Source organism: Malaclemys terrapin, chromosome 4, assembly GCF_027887155.1.
Source record: "Malaclemys terrapin pileata isolate rMalTer1 chromosome 4, rMalTer1.hap1, whole genome shotgun sequence".
NCBI classification, from domain to species: Eukaryota; Metazoa; Chordata; order Testudines; family Emydidae; genus Malaclemys; species Malaclemys terrapin.
The window spans coordinates 112860663-112882809 of NC_071508.1; the positions used below are offsets into that span (position 1 = coordinate 112860663).

Here is a 22147-nt window from a genome sequence, read left to right on the forward strand (position 1 = left end):
AGGACCCAGGAGGTGGGGTCCAGCTGCAAAGTCACTGAGCCAGAGGGGCACCCTTCCTCACCCAAATAGCTCTGCTTTCATAGAAATTGGGGAATAAAGGGAGGGTGGGGAACAATGGCACCATGCCTCTGTTTGTCCCTCTGCCCCTCCAAACTACACCCATGGGCATCCCCAATCCTGCCCCCGTACAATGATTTACCTCTCCGCCAGCTCTTCCAGGCACTGGAAACGACTCACCTGCACTGCTGGGAAGGGGCATGTCACTGCTCTTGCAGTTTCCCTTTGCTTCCCTGTCATTTTCTGTGGGGAAGCAAAGAAATCTGCAGGGGACATGAATTCTGCGCACACACAGTGACGCAGAATTCACCCAGGAGTAACAATATGTGTCTAAGATTTCATGTAGGGTACCATATGTAAACTGGTGAAATGCTGGTCATGAATATCATTGCATGATGCATGTATGGGTTGTGGTACAAAGAATTAGGTATATGTGCTGGAAATATACTCTTAAAATGTATTTTGGAGGCAGTGCATAAATCAATCCTGTCCTAGACAAAAGAATATGGATTCTGCTGTCTGACTGGCTTGACTACAGGAGAGGACAATGAAAGTACATTTACATACAAGGTAAACAAAGCAACCAAGCTAACAAGTGGGGGAAGAAAGAGCTTAGTAAGCACACGGGGACAGAGTCTGCACCCCCAGCAAATCTTCCTGGGCTGGAAGCATAGACAATGGACTGTGAGTACGTACTGGTGTGTACCAGGCCTTTGTGGATCCCTGGAGGTGCCCCCTTGGCCTACTACACTCCATCCTAGGAAAGGAGCAGTGAAGGTAGGTCCCCCAGGCGTGCCTAGAGAGGCTGTATGGAAGCAGCCAATCTGAGACTAGCAGGTTCAGATAAAATGAGCTTCAGAGCCTTAGAAGATCAGCTCCTGGCTGGAGCCAAAGGAGCAAGAAAGGGTGCTCCCCTCAGTCCAAAGGAGCTCAATTGGCTGCATTTGCTTAAGCTGGGAGAGAGAAGGCCTGAGAACTTTAACCCTGAGATAAGAGGTGAAATTAAAGGAGCCAGGTGGGAAAAGGCCCAGGGAAGTAGCAACAATGAATTGAAGTGAGCAGTACATGGCTGCTGTTTATAAGGTCCATGGGTTGGGAGCTGGAGTAGTGGGCAGGCCACAGTTCCCCCATGGACAAAGTCGTATAAACCCTGAGAAGAGGACAAGGCTTGTTTGGAAGCCCAGGCGAACGGCTGAATTTAAAGGACCCAGAACTGGGGTTGAAGACACTGGTGAGAGCAGGTAGACATTGGATTTTTGTTACCCTAAAAGGGGTTCATTAGGATTGTGTGACCTGGCCAGAGGGCCACGCTATTGAAGACCCGCCAAGCAAGGTTGACAACCTACAGGGGGTGCCAGGAGTGGGGAAAGGACTGCAGTACTGCACCCAGTAGCAGGAAGCACTCAACAGATGAGTGCCCTCTGCTACAGGGTAATATAAGCGAACAAAAAGACATTTTAGTTATAAATCACTTAAAGAACTAAAAAGGCCAGAGCTCTTGGAATCTATGAAAGTTAGATCCTTCATCCATGTGAGCTGAAGTCTCTGGGAACTGATTATAGGTGAGAAATTGCCTGAGACCAAGACTGTAATCTGTCAAGCTTTAGACACTAGAAAGTCTGTTTTATTTTGTTTTGTCTGTAACTATACCATCTCTTTTTCTCTTGCTTAGTATTACTTAAATTTCTATTCTTTATCATTAAATTTATTCTTGTTCTATTACAAAGCCATCTCAGTGATGCATATTAAAGTGAAGCGTGACTCACCAGCTAACCCAACAGGCTGGTGTGTACACTGTCTCTTTGGAGGCAGTGAACTTAATTTCTGTGAGTATCACAGCAAGAGGGACTGGACACTGCAGGGAGACATCTGGGGAACTCACAAACTGGGATTCATTGATTGTTACCTGCAAGGCAAGATTTAGACTGGCAGAGTCTCGAAGCATTTGCTAGTGACACAGACAAACAGGTGTGGCAGGGAGCTGACACACAGCCTAATCTCTAGCAAAGCTCACTCTTGCTGGTGAATCTGCTGACCGGCTAACGATGTCTTTTGGTTTTTTAAAGACATAGTTATGTGCCAGGGTTGGTTTGAGGAGTTTACTTCCCCAAGGAACTGGACACTTACGCTCTGGAACGGAGACATTGTGAAGATTGTTCCCAATCAGTCGGGACTGAAAGGCAGAGCTGAAAAAACCATCCCCGGGCCCACTAGGAGAGAGCAAAGAATGTGCAGACCATGAGACTATGGAAACAAGTGTGCAGAACTGAAATATGCATTACCAAATCATTTTAAAGGAGGAAACAGATAAGACAATTAGTCTGCCTCAGAACACCGGGGAAAGAAAACTTCAGCTCTTGTAGGGATCTACCTCTCACAATGGGATCTGACTCACTTGGCTATGACAAATACACTCTCATGGGTGATTTTCAACAGCTTCAAGGTTTTTCTATGGACAACAAAAGTTAATCCTTTTAGTTCAGTAAGAAGAACAGTGAGTTTTCTTTGAAAGTGGCACATTCCTCGACTCACTATCTCACCTTGGGCAAGTCACATCCCCTCTATTGCTACTATAGACTCACTTCTGCTGTGATACTTGTGGTGAGACTACCTGACTTATACCTACATGTCTGAGGAGTAAATAGAAAGAATTCATAGATCTTACTGATTTTTAAATAGTTATTACCTTAGCCTTCTATTACCACTATATGCCCAATCACCACCTTGACAACCTTACTAATCTGTCACACCCATTCCCAATGCACAGCATCAATCTTTTCTTTGGAGACACCTACCATATGATGAACTGGTCAGAACATTTCTGGTGAAATGAAATTTCACCAAAATAAGCTATTTCATCAAAACCTGTGTGTTTTGTGGAGCTGTACCAGTTTCTGCACATTTTTTGTCAGGAAGGTTTTTGGATCCAGAACCTGGGTGCATGGAGGTAGAGAATACTCTAATCAGAGTACTAGCCTGGGATGTGAGAGAACCATGTTTAAAGTCTCTTTTTGGACTTGATTTGGAGTGATATGGGATGAAAAATCTGCTCTGAATCAGGCAGAGCAGGGACTTGAACCTAGGTCTCTCACATCCCAAGCCAAGACCCTAAACACCAGGCTATAGAGCAGGGGTGACCAAACCATGGCTCGTGAGCTGCATGCAGCTCTTTTACAGTTAAAGTGTGGCTTGCGAAACTCCCCATACTCCTTCCCCGCCCCACCCATTCTTCGCCTACCAGACTTGGGGCGGGAGGAGCTCAGGGCTTTTGCCCAACAGGGAAGAGGGGCTCAGAGCTTCAGCAAGAGCAGGGTTGAAGCCTCAAGGTGCCTCCCGCTGGGTTGCAGCCCCAAGACTCCTCTTCCCGCAGGGCTGATGCCCTGAGCCCTGGCAGGCGCACCCCATGGGGATGGAGCCCTGGCAGGCATGTCCCGGCTCTCGAACGTCTGAAGATTGTCGTATGTGGCTCGGCAGGTCAGTAAGTTTGGCCACCCCTGCTACAGAGCGAGACTGGTTTCTCAAACACACACAACTTTTGTTTGTGTGAAAACATTTGAAATGTTTTGTTTTTCTTTCAATGCAGAATGAAAACAAAATTTCAAAACATTGAAAGTAGCCACCATGAAACAGAAAAGTTATCTTCCAGTCAGCTCTCATTATGGGTACTACTGAAACCAAGTGAACAAATAAGAAAAAAACAAAGGCATTTGAGCCCTGTATCACAATCTGATTAGGGCCAGAATGGAAGGAGGGTGGTTAAAATACTAGGCTGGGACTCAGAGGAGGGTTCTAATCCCACCTCTGCCGCTGATTTGCTATGTGACCTTGAGTGAGTCAGTTCCCCTCGCTTTCCCCTTCTGTATAAAAGGGGATAATTATGCCAAATAATGCAGAGGAAGGGGAGCTGTGAGACTTAATTAGCATCTGCAAGACATTTAAAGATGCTTAGACGGAAGGGGCCAGAGTTACTATTATAGCCTCCACTTAAATAGCTACTAAGTCTCTGTACAAATAAACATATTAAGCTGATTTAATTAAATCTATTCGATCTACCTACACTGGGCAGGAAACCACGTTTAAGCAGTTTCTGAACTCTGTGACAGCTGAACCAACTACTACTAACATGATTTGGCTGGCTGGTGTGCACAGAGCCATCCTTGTAAGAACTACGTTTTAGTCTGGGTGGGAATCTAGGCTAAGATGTGGCTTGTAAATGTGTTTCTGATTCTGAAACCTTAAAATTACTAAAGGCAGAATAAACAGTGACTCTCAATTCAAAAGGGAAGGGGAGGTGATTTTCTTTCTGTGCTGAGGGAGAAAGTAAGTAGGAAAGCTTGAGAAATACCTTTTATTTAACACTGCAAAGTGAACAGCAAACTGAGCTGTGTAGAGCGCGAGGGGCAGCAGGATGAGGCAGAATACACGAGCCAGCAAGTGTTTCCCTAGTGTGACCTGCAGACAGAATCCAAATCAAACAGAGTGGCAGCAGAAACCCTCCTGATTGCGACTGCCAGGAGTGTCCCTGTGGTGGGAGACTATTCATAGAAACCACCATGGCACACAAGACCAACTAGCTCCTTAGCAAACTGCAAGATTTCCCCAAAAAGGCTGAGGGAAAGGTGGAAGCCAAGCCATACTCTCCCAATGCGCTCCCCAAAAAGTAGCCTAATTTGAAAATATGGGAAAAAATAGTTTTTATTTTTAGAAATGCTCAGGACCCACTTCTGCAACTGAAGTCGATGGGAGCTGCCCAAGATCAACACCTTTGAAAAATCAGGCCCATATTGCTTATATAGTTTATTGGGGTAGCACAGGACTTGAAAATAAATGAAGGGTGGGGAGAAGCTTGTGGAATAGGAACTGTGGCTATGTGGTGAAGGGAGAAAAAGAGGGCATGGGGAGGACCAATTTATGAGAGTCTTAGGGGAAATCCTGAGGCTGTCTTAGATGTGGGTTTAAAAATGGCTACTTGATTACCCAAATTTGCTAAGAATTTGGATATATAGAGGTTAAGGCTGCCAAAATCAGGTTTAATTGGTGTCTATTTCATCTATCTTAGGTTTTTGTACGAGCATAATAGCTAAGTGATAAGTAAAGCAACTCCCATCTCCTAACACCAAGGCAAATTATTTTTAAACTAATAGGGAAAATACTGACAATGTTTCGTTGTGGTCCAGATCCTGCACCCACTGAAGTCAATGGAATATTACTCCTGGGGGAACTCTGCGCCACTGTGGAAAGCAGAATTTGTGCAGAATTAATGTTCTGTACAGAATTTCATGTTTCCCCTGCAGAACTAGGGCTGCAGAGCTGCTGGCCACTGCGAAGGGCTGCTATACTCTGCAGAGCCCAACTCGCAGTTAGCGGAGCACCCAGCCCAGCGAGGATGGAGGGTCTGTATGCTCTGGCTGCCCGGCTTAATCCTCATCAACCCAGGGACAGAAGAGGGCCTGGGAGACCTAGCTCTGGCAAAGGGTGAGGAATGGCAGGGCCACACCACGTCCCCTGGAGGGACAGTAAAGAAGCTGGGGGGAGTAAAGGCACTGGGGGGATAGGGTGTCTGGGGTGGGAATGCCCTATGGCTGTGCTCTGAGGGAATAGGGGGGTGCGGGTGTCTGGGCTGGGGGTTACCCCACGGCTGGAGTCTGGGGGGCTAAGGACTGCAGGTGTCTGGTCTGCAGGTTGCCCCACGGCTGGGGTCTGGTGGGAGGGGAGTGTGAGCGTCTGGGCTCTGGGGGTGCCCCATGGCCAGACTCTGAGGGGAGCGGGATGCAGGTGTCTGGGCTCTAGGGGGATGCCCACGCAGTCCCCTGCAGCACCCCCTGACTTGGAACTGCGTTGTCGTAGATGTTTATTTAACTCTCTACTCCCGGGGAAATCTTTTTTTGGTGTCTGTATTATTGACATACTTGTTCACAGGTATTTTGAAATAAATTAACTGAACAGTTGAAACTGGCGTGATTATATTGTGTTATTTTGACAAATAAAATATGCAGAATTTTAAAATATTGTGCGCAGAATTTTTAATTTTTGGCGCAGAATTCTCCCAGGAGTAGAAGATGCCGTTGGCTCAGTACTTCTGAAAAAATCCATCCCAAAGCATCAGTTGAGCACCCAAAAATCACTGCCACTTCTGAAAATTTTGGTTTAAATTACATAACTAAAGCCACAGTGTCGATCAACATCTGAGCTGGGATTAAAATTCAGGAATCTAGTCCCCAATCCCCAGATTGGATCAGCACAAAACACTTCTCTTTTTACAAAATCTCTTTTTGTTACAATAACTATTTTTACTATTTATTTGTATTTGTATTGAGAAAAGAAGAAAAATATGACATCACTAAAGAGCAATGAACAAAACAGCAGTAGGCCAAGATGAGGTGCAGGTTCTAGAAATCAAATTTTTTCCAAATAAATGACATGTAAACAAACCAAAACCAGTTCCATAGGCAATATGGAGAAAAGTTATTCATGCTTTTAGGCTTTTACTAGTTACTAGTTCTTTTTCAGAGTAACTGACGAAGGGTTGCCAAGGCAGAGAAGAAAAAAACAATGTTTGTGAAATAAGAAAAGGACAAAACCAGTAAGCAGAACAAATAGAATTTTCAAACTTCATAACAGGCTGGGACAAAAGAAGAATTTAAACACTTTTTTTTTTTTTATAAAGATGTGCTTGAATAGTCTCTCTCTCTGCACGATCTTAAATGGGATATCGAAGACATCTCTGAGGTAATAAACGTCAGATTTCATAGCCCTCAAATACTATATGCAATATTTTTTAAGCCAGAGCACCTGACCTTTTCTCCTTTAACAACTGCATTGGCAAGTTACCCAGAGCCTAAAAGCTGCTGCGCTGCATTTGTGTAAAATGGAGCAGAGTACAGCTGCCTTCATCTTCAACACAACAGTGTATCCTGTAGAGACTGCAAGTCACACAGTATACACTACAAGTAAGCCACTGGATCCCAATGAAGTGTTACATGCCCTCGCAGTCTGTGCAGGCTGTATCCTTGTATTGGAAATGAAGACAGCATCAACCTGCTCCATTGCATGCATATTAAGTGCAGCAAATTAGGAACATCTAGCACAGGGGTAGTCAATAGGCAGACCGTGGGCCAAATCTGGACCGCCAGACGCTTTTGAACAGAACTTGAAATCTTTTTTTTACTTATTACCATTATTGTTGTTATTTTTTCTGGAGTCTGGACCTTGACCAAGAAATCTGGATCTTGACAAATAATTGACTACCCCCGATCTAGCAGGAAGCACTTCTCTTTAGAAGGCCATACTGTAGAATTCCAGATGATGGCTAACTATGGGCTATTGTCTGGCCATCCTTGATATGCATTTAATCTAGAATGAAATCTAATGCATGCAACCCAAAAGGCAAGAGGTCTCTCCAATGAACACCCTCTGGGTGCATTATATCCTGCTGACAGTTTTTTTTTAAAAAAAAAAAACACAGGAGACGACTGGTTTTTCATTATACCTCTCAATTCCAGTCATCATCTGGCTTCAATATCTATCAGCTGTCCTCTGCAGACAAACTGATAGCAAGCAGTTTTCATGAATATCAAAAGCAGTGAAGTTAACAAGGGGGAAAAACACTAAATATAAAGAAAAATTCTGGACACTCACCAGTGACAGGCTGAGGTCCCCCAGCAACTCCCAAAGATCATAAACTGTGTTCAGTCCAACCAAGAGGACTACAAAGAGGCCAACAAACTTCACCCCTATCGCTCCAGCAAGGTTGATCCCAGTCAGACTCAGCCAGAACCACCAGGAGGCAGAAAACGGCCTATACAACAGACAGAGCAGGTCACTGTTTAATGATAGCTACAAGTGCAAACAGCACCAATTGAAACAAACAGGAAATCATCTGCTCAGAGCAGGTCCTGGGCAACTGCAAAACCTGTTACCACTGCCTCCTGTTCCATTTCTCTGGGGTCTTTCACTGGAAGTGGGGAAATAAAGTTGACATTTTTCATGAATTTTGGAAGGGTCCAAGCGCACCCTTGTTTTGATGTTTGTAAAGGGCCTCTATTGAAACCTGGCCAACCCTGTAAGGAGGGCTTCAGGAGGAGAATAGAACCACAGCCTACACCTAATGGGTTTGGCAACAGTCCATATACAGGAGGCCTGGGTCTGAGAGGAGCGCTACGACTCTTGCTCCATGACATGGCAAGGATGGAAGAGTCAAAGGGCTGTGACATGGGAGGGGGACAGATACTGGCTAGGCTCCTCCTTGTATCTTCAATAGGCCTATATCAGAAAAATACTGGTGTAGAATATCTTCCTATCCACAGCACAAGTGTTAACGACAGCAAAAGAAACAAGACTAAAACCAAACAGTAGGGAAAAGATGAGTGGAGGTGAGGAGGTGGGTGGAAGTTTATTAGCTCCTCTCCCACTGACTCACTACCTCTGGGTAGCATATTTTGCTCAATCAAAAGTCACATCTGCACTAGCCAGAAGCCAGAGGGCCACTCCTAATTTACATTAAATGGATCTGTTTACTGCTGCCCCAATCTTGAATAAAGAGACAACCAATGAAAACTACAGATCATAGCATAGAATACTGCATCTTGAGCTGATCAGATGGAGCACAGTACACTAGGAGTTTGTAGTTTACAGGTTACATGCTGCGTGTTGTAAATGAGGATGGCTGCAGGCAGCATTGCGTGACTTTAGATGGGCCACACTAGCCATGTCTGCTGTAGTCAGTCACACTGAGACAGCACAGTCAATTTTACAGCACATTTCACACAATGGTACAGATCACAAAAGGGTAAAGCTTACCGTATATACTCGTTCATAAGCCGAATTTTTTTAGTAAAAAAGGGAAGCACCAGAGAAGGAGGTCAGCTTATGAACGGGTATAGAGAGGGAGAGGTGGGACACAGCCCCTCCCTGCAACAGAGGGAGCAAAGAGAGGTAGCACAGCCAGCAGAGACAGAAGGGAAGAGGCGGGGCCAGAGGCTCTCCGCTTCTGGCCATGCTGTTCTCCCCCCAGCCTCCGAAGCAGCTGCAGGTTCGGGGCTGGCAGGCTGCAGCCGCGCTGCCCGGCCCCGCCCCCACAGCCTGCTGCGGCCGCGCCGCCCGGCCCCGCCCCCACAGCCCGCTGCGGCCGCGCCGCCCGGCCCAGCCCGCTGGAACATGCTGTGGCCGCGCCGCCCAGTCTGGCCTGCCGCAGCGGGCTGTGGCCGCGCTGCACAATCTACCGGAGCAGCTCCAGCCAGGCCAGAGACATCCTCCCCCAGCCCTCCCCAGATAAGGTGGGAAGGGAAGGGATGGAATGGAGAGAGTGTGGGGGTCCTGGCCTCAGGGTGGGGTCATGTGGGGGGTGGTCACAGGGGTTACTCCCCTGATCCCCAGCTTCTCCCCCCCAAAAAAATTCCCCACCAGTTGCTGTCCCGGCCCGTCAGGGTAAGCAGCTGGCGAACCAGGACAATTTGTTTACTTAGGTTTACCTCCGTGCCTGCGGACGCTCGAGGTAAACAAACCATCTTGGCCCTACAGTGGCTTATCCTGATGGCCTGGGAGCCAAAATTTGCCGACCCCTGAATTATAGGGTCAGCTTATGAATGGGACATAAAAAATTTCCATTTTTACTTATCCATCTTGGGGAGGGTCAGCTTATAAACGAACCGGCTTATGATCGAGTATATACTTAGTTATCACATCATCTGATTTTGGTTCCATTGTGGGGAAGATGCCCTATGTGGCTCCACCTTACATAAACTCTTCAGGATCCCCAAATGCTCTGTAAGCAAGATCATGCCTCTTGGATATGTGTAGACCAGCTAGCCTGGAACACATTACTGCTTCATTCAGAAATCTCATGTAAACACTTCCAAAAATGCTAGGATACCAATCCTTGAAGCCCAACAAATTATACTATTTTATAAATATTCATGGACTCATCGTTATGAAAAAGCAGAGCTTCCCTAGCCTGGAAACAAAGGAATTGGGCCTTAGAAATTGGGCAAGAGGACATACAAAAGTCTTACCATTAAGAGCAAAGCAGGTGGTAAAATCTAACTATTCTACTGCTCTGACCACATCACGCCCTCCCCTAGCTTCCCTTGTTGTCATAGGAAGTTCAAGTTTCTTGTCTTTACCTTCAAGGCTCTTGCATAGATCCACACCATCGATATCTCTGTGAATGCTTCCTCTCAAACTGGCTTTCATACCCCATTCTCTACTCAATCCTCTCTCCCATGTACTTCCTATGTCTCGCCCAGCCTTAACCCTTTTCCACACAACCATGCGAAGAAGAGGATGGTGTCGCCAGGAGGGCTTCATCTCCTCGAGCAGGACTGCTAAGAAGAAATTTGGTCCACCTAACAAAGAAGGGGATGAGTACCTTTGGATACAGACTGGCTAATCTAGTGAGGTGGGCTTTAAACTAGGTTCAACAAAAGCCTACATGTAAGTCCAGAATATGAAGACACGGGTGAAGGGTCAGAATCTGGGAGAAACATGGGAAATCAGAGCAGGGACAAAGGAAAGAAAAGAGGAACAATAGAGGGGAAATCTAATGAACATCTTAGATGTCTGTATACTAATCAAAGGCATGGGGAATGAACAGGAAAAACTAGAAATACTAGTGAATAATCAATTACAACATAACTGGCATCACAGAGACTTGATAGGAAAATTCATATGACTGGAATAATAGTATAGAAGGGTATAGCTTGTTCAGGATAGGCAGGGTGAAAAGGGAGGTGTTGCCTTGTATATCAAAGATGTATACACATGCACTGAGCTTGAGATAGAAGTGGGAGGCAGACCTGTTGAAAGTCTCTGAGTATGAATAAAAGGGGTAAAAAATAAGGGTGATGTCATAGTAGGGGGTCTACTATAGACCACCTCACCAGGAAGAAAAGGTTGATGAGGCTTGTTTTAAACAACTAACAAAATCATCCAAAGCATAGGACTTGGTGGTGATGTGAGACTTCAACTACCCAGAAATCTGTTGGGAAAATAATACAGCAGGGCACAGATTATCCAACAAGTTCTTGAAATGCATTGGAGACAACTTTTTATTACATAAAATGGAGAAAGCAACTAGGAGAGAGGCTGCTCTAGATTTGATTCTGACAAACAGAGAGGAAATAGTTGAGCATTTGAAGGTGGAAGGCAGCTTGTGTGAAAGTGATCATGAAATGATTTAGTTCATGATTCTAAGGAATGGTAGGAGGGAAAACAGCAGAATAAAGACCATTGACTTTAAGAAGGCAGACTTTAGCAAACTCTGAGAATAGTTACATACCATGGGAAGCAAGTCTAAGTGAAAAAAGATTTCAGTACAGTTGGAAGTCTTTTAAAGAGACATTATTAAGGGCACAAGAGCAAACTATCCCAATGTATAGAAAGATAGGAAATAAGATAAGAGCACCCTGCCTTACCCAGGAGATCTTCAACAACCTAAAACTCAAAAAAGAATCATACAAAAAGTAGAAAGTAGGTCAGATTACAAAGGATGAATATAGAAGAACACAAGAATGCAGGGACAAAATTAGAAAGGCCAATGCACAAAATGAGATTAAACTAGCTAGGGACATAAAAGGGCAGCAAGAAAACATTTTTACAAATACATTAGAAGCAAGAGGAAAACCAAGGACAGAATAAGCCCTTTTACTCAATGAGGAGGGAAAGACTAACAGAAAACACAACTATGGCTGAAATGCTAAATGCCTTTTTTGTTTCAAGCAACAGAGAGTCCTGTGGCACCTTTAAGACTAACAGATGTATTGGAGCATGAGCTTTCATGGGTGAATGTATCATCATTACATGCATCCGACGAAGTGGGCATTCACCCACGAAAGCTTATGCTCCAATACATCTGTTAGTCTTAAAGGTGCCACAGGACACTCTGTTGCTTTTTACAGAGCCAGACTAACACGGCTACCCCCTGATACTTTTTTGTTTCCGTTTTTCACCAGTTTAGCAGTGATCAGATGACTAACACAATGAACATCAAGATAAATAGGGTAGGATCTGAGGCTAATATAGGGAAAGAACAAGTTAAGAATTACTTAGACAAGTTAGATGTCTTCAAGTCAGCAGGGCACGGTGAAATACATCCTAGAATGCTTAAAGAACTGGCGGAAGAGATCTGTCAGCCATTAACGATTATCTTTGAGAACATGTGAAGGATGGGAGAGATCCCAGAGGACTGGAAAAGGGAAAATATAGTACCTATTTATAAAAAGGGAAATAAGGAAACCCAGGGATTTATAGACCAGTCATCTTAACTTCAGTACTGGAAAGAAAAAGGAACAAATAATCAATCAGTTTGTAAGCACTTAGAAGATAAGGCAATAAGTAACAGTCAACATGGATTTGCTGAGAACAAATCCTGTCAAACCAACCTAACATCCTTCTTTGACAGGATAACAAACGTGGATGGGGGGGGGGGGGACGCAGTACTTGCAATATATCTTGACTTTAGTAAGGCTTCTGATACTGTCGCACATGACCTTCTCATAAGCAAACCAGGAAAATATAACCTAGACCAATCTACTATAAGATGGGCGCACAACTGGTTGGAAAACCATATTCAGAGTAGTTATGAAATGGGTAACAGTCAAGCTCACAGGGAATATCAAGTGAGGACCCACAGGGATCGGTCCTGGATCTGGTTCTATTCAATATCCTCATAAATTATTTTGATAATGGCACAGAGAGCACATTGATAAAATCTGAGGCGGATACTCAGCTGGGAGGGGTTGCAAGTGCTTTGGAGGAAAGGATTAGAATTCAAAATGATCTTGACAAATTGGAGAAATGGTCGGAAACAAATAGGAAGGAATAATTGCACAAATACAAAATGGGAAATGATTGCCTAGGAAGCAGTACTGCAAAAAAATGTTGGGGGTATAGTGAATAAACTAAATATCAGTCAACAATGCAATACTGTTATAAAAAAAGCAAACATCATTCTGGAATGTATTAGCAGGAGTGTGGTAAGCAAGACACTAGAAGTAATTCTTCCATTCTTTGCAACACTGATAAGACCCTCATTGGGGCACCACACTTCAGGAAAGATGAGGACAAATTGGAGGAAGTCCAGAGGAGAGCAATACAAATAATAAAAGATTTAGAAAACATGACCCAGTCTTCAACTACATAAAAGGATGTCATAAGGAGGGTGATAAAGTGTTATCCTTAAACACCAAGGATAGGACAAAAAGTAATGGGCTTAAATCACAGCAAGGGAGATTTAGTTTGGACATTAGGGAAAACTTCCTAACTGTAAAGGTAGTTAAGTATTGAAACAAATTGCCTAGGGAGATTATAAATTCTCCATCATTGGAGGTTTATAAGAACAGGTTAGACAAACACCTGTCAGGGATAGTCGATATTACTTAGTCCTGTATCAGTGCAGGGGATTGGACGAGATGACCTATAAAGGTCCATTCCCATCCATGACTCTCAGAAAGCTCCCATGTTCACACTAGTCTCTTTCCCCTTCTCCAAGGAGCCAAATTCCCTCCCTCTTCTCCTTTCACCCATCCCCTCTCCTCACGCTCCCACTATCATATTGTCTCCCTGTACATGCATGAAGGCTCATACATCTATGGCATAATAAAAAATGATCACCATCTTACCTATCTGCACAGGAGTTACACTTCACCATACTCAGCACAGCTCCCATAAGAAAGAACATCAGAATGGGGTCAAGCAGGATGTACTGGGACAGAGTAATGCAGCCTGTATCTGAAAAATAAAACACCCAACTATACTAAGAGATGTCTCAGTTTCAAAGAAAACCTAGAGCAGTGTCTGTAGCAAGCCAGTTTCCTCACAGCTTAGTCAAGAGACAGCATGGGCAATGGTGGGATTAGAAACAGGTCAGCATGTCTCAACTCTGACCATAGTAAGAAACTTTGAAATGTTATTTTCAAATGGCCCAAACAGCAGAGCTCTGAATTGCCATGCAGCAAACAGATTATGTTCTCAGTTCCTGATTCTTTGAACAAATGGGAGCTAGGAATGAGAAAGACAGACAGACAGACAGACAGAAAGACAGAAAGAGCTTTGACTTGGGGATATTAAAAATCTTGTGATGCTTTTTGAGAGTCTTTGTGTTAAATGGCCCGTCTCTAACTCAGGTAATTCTATTCTGCCTATCTAAATCCTTCTCTATAATTTCAATTATACACAGAACCTTTATTGACTTACTACCCTGAAGTCTTATTTAGCATTGCTGTGCACTATTAAACAGCTGCTATATCCCATACCAGAGGTGTCTGTATTTCAGTAGTGGGCAAAATTATCTCTAGCTATACATCTTTCATGCAGTTTTTAAAATTCTTGCATTTAAATGTACTCTAATAGTAAAGCAATGAGCACCACAGAAATACCTATAAACTAAATCAGATTATAAAATGCTTTGTGAACTTTATGAATAAAAAGCACTATATAGATTGCAGTTATTCAGCTCTTAGAAGGGAGGCAGTGTCTATCCTTTCTCATCAGTGACTTCTTCTTGGCGGGTAATGACTCCAGAGAGAAAAGTCTCTGCACAGTTAATCTGCCCTGAGGCTGGCCTCCATTACTGGCCCTTCTTCATCCACATGCCAAACAGATAAGATTTCCCATGAGGATGCTAGAAATGCTTACCAAAAATCAGGATGGAGGCTGCAAGTAATGCTGCATACAGTGACTTGGACATCTCCAGCACTGTGAGGTAGGCGAAGGGAACTAGGCACGAGCCTAGAAATGCACAGAACTGCAGGAAAAGAATGGACACAGAGGGGAATGACAATCTCGTCACAAGATGAATGTGTATACAGATCCCACATACCCTTCTTCCTTCCATCCTCAAACAGATTCAAACAATGGATGCTCCTGCAAGTAACTACAACTGACTGAATGGTGCCCAAGTCTGGCTCACTGAGGATACTCAGGCAGAGGCCAAACTAATGAAAACTTAATTTGAAGAATTTAAATTGTTTATGCAATTCTATGTCTACACATATAAGTAACAAGGATTTGTTTTTTTGTTTCTTTCCAGACCATATAAGTCATTTCCAGAAACATCTTTCAATTAGCTTCATCAAACCGCCTTCAGGGTCAACTCATCCTCATTTTATCCTGGCCAGAGACAATACACGGGTTTCACCATAACATCCAACAAGTTATTTCAGAGGCCTGTTTGCCATAAAAGACATGGAGCCAGACAAAGAAAGAATGTTAGTGTCTGCTCCACTTTCAAAAATCGCAGTACCAGCCCATCTGGACAGATGAGATAGGGATGAAAGAATTTAATATATGTCATAAAAATCCACCCTCTTCAAGATCTGAAGGAGTCTATACTGAAGGAGCCAAGGAGAGGAAGGGAAACACCCATATTTTCCAGAGGACTGTTCTGCTTTCCTTCATTGATTTGTGAGCGACTGTGTTAAGCACTGGCCTGTGCATTCTTACCCCTCTCATTCCTATGTAGTTATGATGCTCATATCTGTCCCCTGGCTTTTGGAAAGGAAACGTGCCATTGTATCCGCTCAGGTACCCAGCAAGTCCTATCAGCATCTGGGGAGGGAAAGGGGCAAACTGGTCAGGGAAACAACTTCAGAGTCAGTGGCATCCACTCCTGCTGCAGGAAAGATGTTCACAGCATCCCACATCCCACCATCAAAAATCCACCCAAACATTTGTAGATCTGCATCTTATCTGGCTATAGTCCATCCCAACTATGGGCACTGCTGTCATAGGCACCATTGAGGACTCCCTGAAACGTGTTCTTGCCTTTAATAAAGCATTTGGCTGCAGTGCAGTAACAAACCTATTCTCTTATACCAGATACCCACCGAGTTGCAATCCTCCTCAGCCAACATAAAAGTCTCTCTTAAGTGGCATTTTATGAGCAAGTTGATAAACTTGGATATGAAGATCTGATTGACTCAGAATCTGCTGTTTTCAAATGTTATTTTGAGAAAACAGTATTGTTCACTGGTTTACAGAGCACTTAGTTCACATTCCTGCTAGTAGGAACTGCTTAGCTCCCTGGATCTATAACTTCCCACAAGGAGGTCCCTTCATTTCCCCTAGAAGCACTTACACATGTTTTATGACCAACCATTCTCTCCTTTTCAACATCCAGCATTAAGCACACACTTTACTTTCCCATGTTTTGGGCATTTTCCATGGAAGAGAAAAGCGAGGGTGTGGTCTCAAGAGGGGGCCACATGTCACAGCCTCCCAGCTAGACGACAAATAGATGACAACAGTAGCAAGGAAGGGGCATCCAGAAAACTCTGGTGCTCATCCTACACTTTGACCAGAAGAATGGAATAGGCTTTGGTTGGACTGTTCCAATGACCAGGGGATTCCACTGGCTCCTAAAATGTACGCAAGACCTGATGAGAGCTGTTCACCTTCCCCAGAGGTGGGTGGACGTCAAAGAAGAAGGTCCGGTTAATGTAGTAACTTCCCATCTTCCCAAAATGAGTTTCATCCCAACTAAAAAAAAGAAAAGATAGATGTACTCAGGAGCTGGAAATAATCAAAAGTCCATAGATGTCTATTTTGCTAGTGACTATCTTTTGCCACTTTTATACTGGACAAGTGCATAACATGTAATCCCATGTAGAATGTTAATTCCACTAAGAGGCTAGAGCTAATGAAAAATGGGTCAGCCTCCTTATTAATCAAGATATCGCTCCATGAATATACCAGTGCTGCAGAACCTACACTGGCTGCCTTCTGGCTGCCAAGTTGAGTTTAAAGGTATTAGTTTTGTCCCTTAAGCCCTAAATGGCCTGGGAGTTGCTTACCTAAGATACACCTCTCTCCCTGTACCATACTGAGGGTCAAATTGGAGCCTGCTCAGTATATAATAGAGAAAATTGTTGGCAGGGCGTTCACCACATGAACCCTTGACATTGAAATCCTACCCCATTCCCCTCCTGAAATAGTCCAAATCAGTTGCCCTTCCTGGCGTACCCCCCCACCCACAAAAAATGCACACTCACAAAACTGGGTGACTGGGCAACAAAATGGCAGACAAAATTCAATGTTAATAAATGCAAAGTAATGCACATTGGAAAACATAATCCCAACTATACATATAAAATGATGGGGTCTAAATTTAGCTGTTACCACTCAAGAAAGAGATCTTGGTGTCATTGTGGATAGTTCTTTGAAAACATCCACTCAATGTGCAGCGGCAGTCAAAAAGGCAAACAGAATGTTGGGAATCATTAAGAAAGGGATAATAAGACAGAAAATATATTGTTTCTATATAAATCCATGGTATGCCCACATCTTGAATACTGCGTGCAGAAGTGGTTGTCCCATCTCAAAAAAGATATACTGGAATAGGAAAAGGTTCAAAAAAAGAGCAACAAAAATTATTAGGGGTATGGAACAGATACCATATGAGGAGAGATTAATAAAACTGTGACTTTTCAGCTTGGAAAAGATACGACTAAAGGGGGATATGATAGAGGTCTATAAAATCATGATGGGTGTGGAGAAAGTAAATAAGGAAGTGTTATTTACTCCTTCACATAACACACGAACTAGGGGTCACCAAATGAAATGAATAGGCAGCAGGTTTAAAACAAATGGAAGTATTTTTTCACAAATGCACACTCGACCTGTGGAACTCCTTGCAAGAGGATGTTGTGAAGGCCAAGACTATAACAGGATTAAAAAAAGAACTAAATAAATTCATGGAATATAGGTCCATCAATGGCTATTGCCAGGATGGGCAGGGGTGTCCCTAGCCTCTGTTTGCCAGAAGCTGGGAATGGACGACAAGAGATGGATCACTTGATGATTACCTGATCTGTTCATTCCCTCTGGGGCACCTGGCATTGGCCACTGATGGAAAACAAGATACTAGGCTAGATGGACCTTTGGTCTGACCCAGTAAGGCTGTTCTTATGTAAAGCCTGTAAGAGCAGGCATATGGGGAGGGATGAGATGATTGGGCACAGCAATTTTTAAGAAGAATGTGAAGGATGAGAAATTTTGCTTTATAATATACTTGTTGACTGGTGATTAGCATATGCATGAAAATGTGCTGCCTCAGTTTCTCCATCTGTAAAATGGGGATAATGATGAAAAGCACTATATAAGAGCTAGGTATTATAATTTTAGTTGCATAATGACTGTAGCAATGTATTTTTATTAATAGGAAAAGCATATAGAGCACAAGAGAGTTATTCTTTTATGTTATTGTCTTTACATCAAAATAATAAACTAACTAAACAGTTAATCACCAGGAACATGGCCTAGCTTCATGTTCATACAGCACTTTGGCCTTGTCTCCACTAGCACAATTTACCGTGTTATGTAACATTTACTCCCCAGTTGAAATGCACTTGGCATCCACACTCACAAGTACTTCAATCAGTCTCCAGAGGGACTAAACAGACTGATGGATCTTTCCAGACAATCGTTTCAGAGCGGGTGTGGACAGGAGCCTTCAAAAGCAACCTCCCACCATAGGAGGTGGTAGGAGCCTCCTTTCCCAGCTCCTCACCACAGCTGCCTCATTCACCGAGTTCACTATAATTTGCTGGCTAAGTCTCCTCTCTGCCACGCCCCCCTTGTCTTGACCCCTTCAGCTATGCCCCCCCAGCATCCTCAGGGCAGGATTTCCAAGTGGGCACAGAAGGCACATGCCTAGGGAGGCTGGCATTCTAGGGGCACCTAAAAATTAAAAGTGGGTTAAACGTTTCTTTTTTTTACAGAAAACATGACGGTCAGCTGTAGGCCGGGGGAGTGCTGAAGATGCTGTGCCTAGGGGCATGTAAAGTGTATATCGGCGCTGAGTATCCCCTACCTGGAAGTGTCCCTGCTGACCATGACCTCCACGTTATCGTTATCCTCCTCCCACCCCCATCCATCCATCCATCCATCCCTTGGGGCTCACATACTCAATCAGCGAAGCAATGGGGCTTGACTAGCCACCAGCTGCGGGATGCTGAACCGCTAGGTGAGGCTGTCAGCGGGGCGAGCGGGGAGCTGTGCCCCTCATACCCCTGCCCCACTCCCACGGCCCAGCCAGCCACACAGCCACGGGCAGGCGCCTGTCGCTGCCCCAACCGCACGGGGCCGCGAGCGCCGCACCAAACCCCCATTGCCCAGGCGGGCAAGCGGCTGTTAAACCCAGCACTAGGCCCCGCACCGACCCAGCCGTGACTCCGCCCCCTCCCCCGCGGCCTGACCGCCAGCCCCACCCCCGTTGCCATAGCGTCGCGGCCCCTCACCAGACGTGCGGCGGCTCGGACAGGCGGTAGAAGCGGGAGGCGAAGCTGAGGAGGGTGACGAAGGCCAGCGGGACCCAGACCCCGACTGGAGCTTCCAGGGGAGCCCAGGCCCGCGGAAGAGGAGAGGGACGGCTCGGCTCACCAGCCGGCCTGCGGGGTCGCCGCTGCCGAAGCCCCCCGCAGCGCGGGCCCGACTCGGCCTGGCAACACCCCGCCGCCAGCGTCATCCGCGCCCCGACACGAGGGAGGTGCCGGCGGCCGGGCCCCCCCGCGCACGGCACCAAGGGAAAGGGAGTCCGGGCCGTAGGGCATGGCGGGAAGCGGAGCCTGGTTGCCTCGCAGGGCATCGTGGGAGTTGTAGTTCTCCGCGCCGGGGGCCGAAGCGCCGCCGCGGCTGGGGAGGTCAAGCAAGAGCCGGGTCGAAAATGCCACAGAACGGACCCTGCGCAGCGTGAAAGGAAACGGCGGGGACCCGTCACCTCCCTCCACCCCCAGCCAGCACCCCGAGATTGCCCTGCCCGACCCCCCATTCACCGACAGACCCCTCTAGACTGGCACCCCGGGACTGCCCTACGTGCCCACCCCCTTCACTGACAGACACCCCGGGACTGCCCTACGTGCCCACCCCCTTCACTGACAGACCCCCACAGACACCCCGGGACTGCCCTACGTGCCCACCCCCCTTCACTGACAGACCCCACAGACACCCCGGGACTGCCCTACGTGCCCACCCCCTTCACTGACAGACCCCACAGACACCCCGGGACTGCCCTACGTGCCCACCCCCTTCACTGACAGACCCCCACAGACACCCCGGGACTGCCCTACGTGCCCACCCCCTTCACTGACAGACACCCTGGGACTGCCCTACGTGCCCACCCCCTTCACTGACAGACCCCCACAGACACCCCGGGACTGCCCTACGTGCCCACCCCCCTTCACTGACACCCCGGGACTGCCCTACGTGCCCACCCCCTTCACTGACAGACCCCACAGACACCCTGGGACTGCCCTACGTGCCCACTCCCTTCACTGACAGACCCCTCTAGACTGACACCCCGGGACTGCCCTACGTGCCCACCCCCTTCACTGACAGACCCCACAGACACCCTGGGACTGCCCTACGTGCCCACCCCCCTTCACTGACAGACCCCCACAGACACCCCGGGACTGCCCTACGTGCCCACCCCCCTTCACTGACAGACCCCACAGACACCCTGGGACTGCCCTACGTGCCCACTCCCTTCACTGACAGACCCCTCTAGACTGACACCCCGGGACTGCCCTACGTGCCCACCCCCTTCACTGACAGACCCCCACAGACACCCTGGGACTGCCCTACGTGCCCACCCCCTTCACTGACAGACCCCTCTAGACTGACACCCTGGGACTCCCCTACGTGCCCACCCCCTTCACTGACAGACCCCTCTAGACTGACACCCCGGGACTGCCCTATGTGCCTACCCCCTTCACTGACAGACCCCCACAGACACCCTGGGACTGCCCTACGTGCCCACCCCCCTTCACTGACAGACCCCTCTAGACTGACACTCCGGGACTGCCCTACGTGCCCACCCCCTTCACTGACAGACCCCCACAGACACCCTGGGACTGCCCTACGTGCCCACCCCCCTTCACTGACAGACCCCCCACAGACACCCCGGGACTGCCCCGCTTGTCCCCCCATTCACAGACAGACACCGCGAGATTGCCCTGCCTGCCCCCCATTCACAAACACCCCATGACTGCCCTGCCTGCCACTCCCATTCACTGACAGACCCCCAAAGACACCCCAATACTGCACTGCCTGCCCCCCTTCACTGACAGACACCCTGTGACTGCCACTCCCCCTTCACTGACAGACCCCCACAGACACCCCGGGACTGCCCTACGTGCCCACCCCCCTTCACTGACAGACCCCCACAGACACCCCGGGGCTGCCCTACGTGCCCACCCCCCTTCACTGACAGACCCCACAGACACCCCGGGACTGCCCTACGTGCCCACCCCCCTTCACTGACAGACCCCCACAGACACCCCGGGACTGCCCTACGTGCCCACCCCCCTTCACTGACAGACCCCACAGACACCCTGGGACTGCCCTACGTGCCCACCCCCTTCACTGACAGACCCCTCTAGACTGACACCCCGGGACTGCCCTACGTGCCCACCCCCCTTCACTGACAGACACCCTGGGACTGCCCTACGTGCCCACCCCCTTCACTGACAGACCCCTCTAGACTGACACCCTGGGACTGCCCTACGTGCCCACCCCCTTCACTGACAGACCCCTACAGACACCCCGGGACTGCCCTACGTGCCCACCCCCTTCACTGACAGACCCCCACAGACACCCCGGGACTGCCCTACGTGCCCACTCCCCTTCACTGACAGACCCCCACAGACACCCCGGGACTGCCCTACGTGCCCACCCCCTTCACTGACAGAACCTTCTAGACTGACACCCCGGGACTGCCCTACGTGCCCACCCCCTTCACTGACAGAACCCCACAGACACCCCGGGACTGCCCTACGTGCCCACCCCCTTCACTGACAGACACCCTGGGACTGCCCTACGTGCCCACCCCCTTCACTGACAGACACCCCGGGACTGCCCTACGTACCCACCCCCTTCACTGACAGACCCCTCTAGACTGACACCCCGGGACTGCCCTACGTGCCCACCCCCTTCACTGACAGACCCCCACAGACACCCCGGGACTGCCCTACGTGCCCACCCCCTTCACTGACAGACACCCTGGGACTGCCCTACGTGCCCACCCCCTTCACTGACAGACCCCCACAGACACCCCGGGACTGCCCTACGTGCCCACCCCCCTTCACTGACACCCCGGGAC

The 22147-nt window shown here is 47.3% G+C and overlaps 1 protein-coding gene across 6 annotated transcripts in view; it reads right to left on the reverse strand.

Annotated features, from left to right (window-relative positions):
• The window catches only part of POMT2 (protein O-mannosyltransferase 2), a 46193-nt gene extending 26478 nt beyond the window's left edge, over nucleotides 1-19715 (reverse strand). For 2 of the 6 annotated variants that reach the window (XM_054026528.1, XM_054026527.1), the window contains exons 1-9: nucleotides 19290-19715; nucleotides 16428-16530; nucleotides 15496-15600; nucleotides 14689-14797; nucleotides 13674-13782; nucleotides 7696-7855; nucleotides 4403-4509; nucleotides 2185-2267; nucleotides 238-300 (exon numbers count right to left, since the gene is read on the reverse strand). In XM_054026528.1, coding sequence (XP_053882503.1) covers nucleotides 238-300; nucleotides 2185-2267; nucleotides 4403-4509; nucleotides 7696-7855; nucleotides 13674-13782; nucleotides 14689-14797; nucleotides 15496-15600; nucleotides 16428-16530; nucleotides 19290-19636 — 1186 coding nt within the window. In that variant the 5' untranslated portion in view covers nucleotides 19637-19715. Of the gene's footprint in view, nucleotides 1-237; nucleotides 301-2184; nucleotides 2268-4402; nucleotides 4510-7695; nucleotides 7856-13673; nucleotides 13783-14688; nucleotides 14798-15495; nucleotides 15601-16427; nucleotides 16531-18956; nucleotides 19053-19289 lie in introns of those variants that run through there. The other 4 variants (XM_054026529.1, XM_054026532.1, XM_054026531.1 and 1 more) reach the window with 4 other exon arrangements.
• Nucleotides 19716-22147: the final 2432 nt, after the last annotated feature.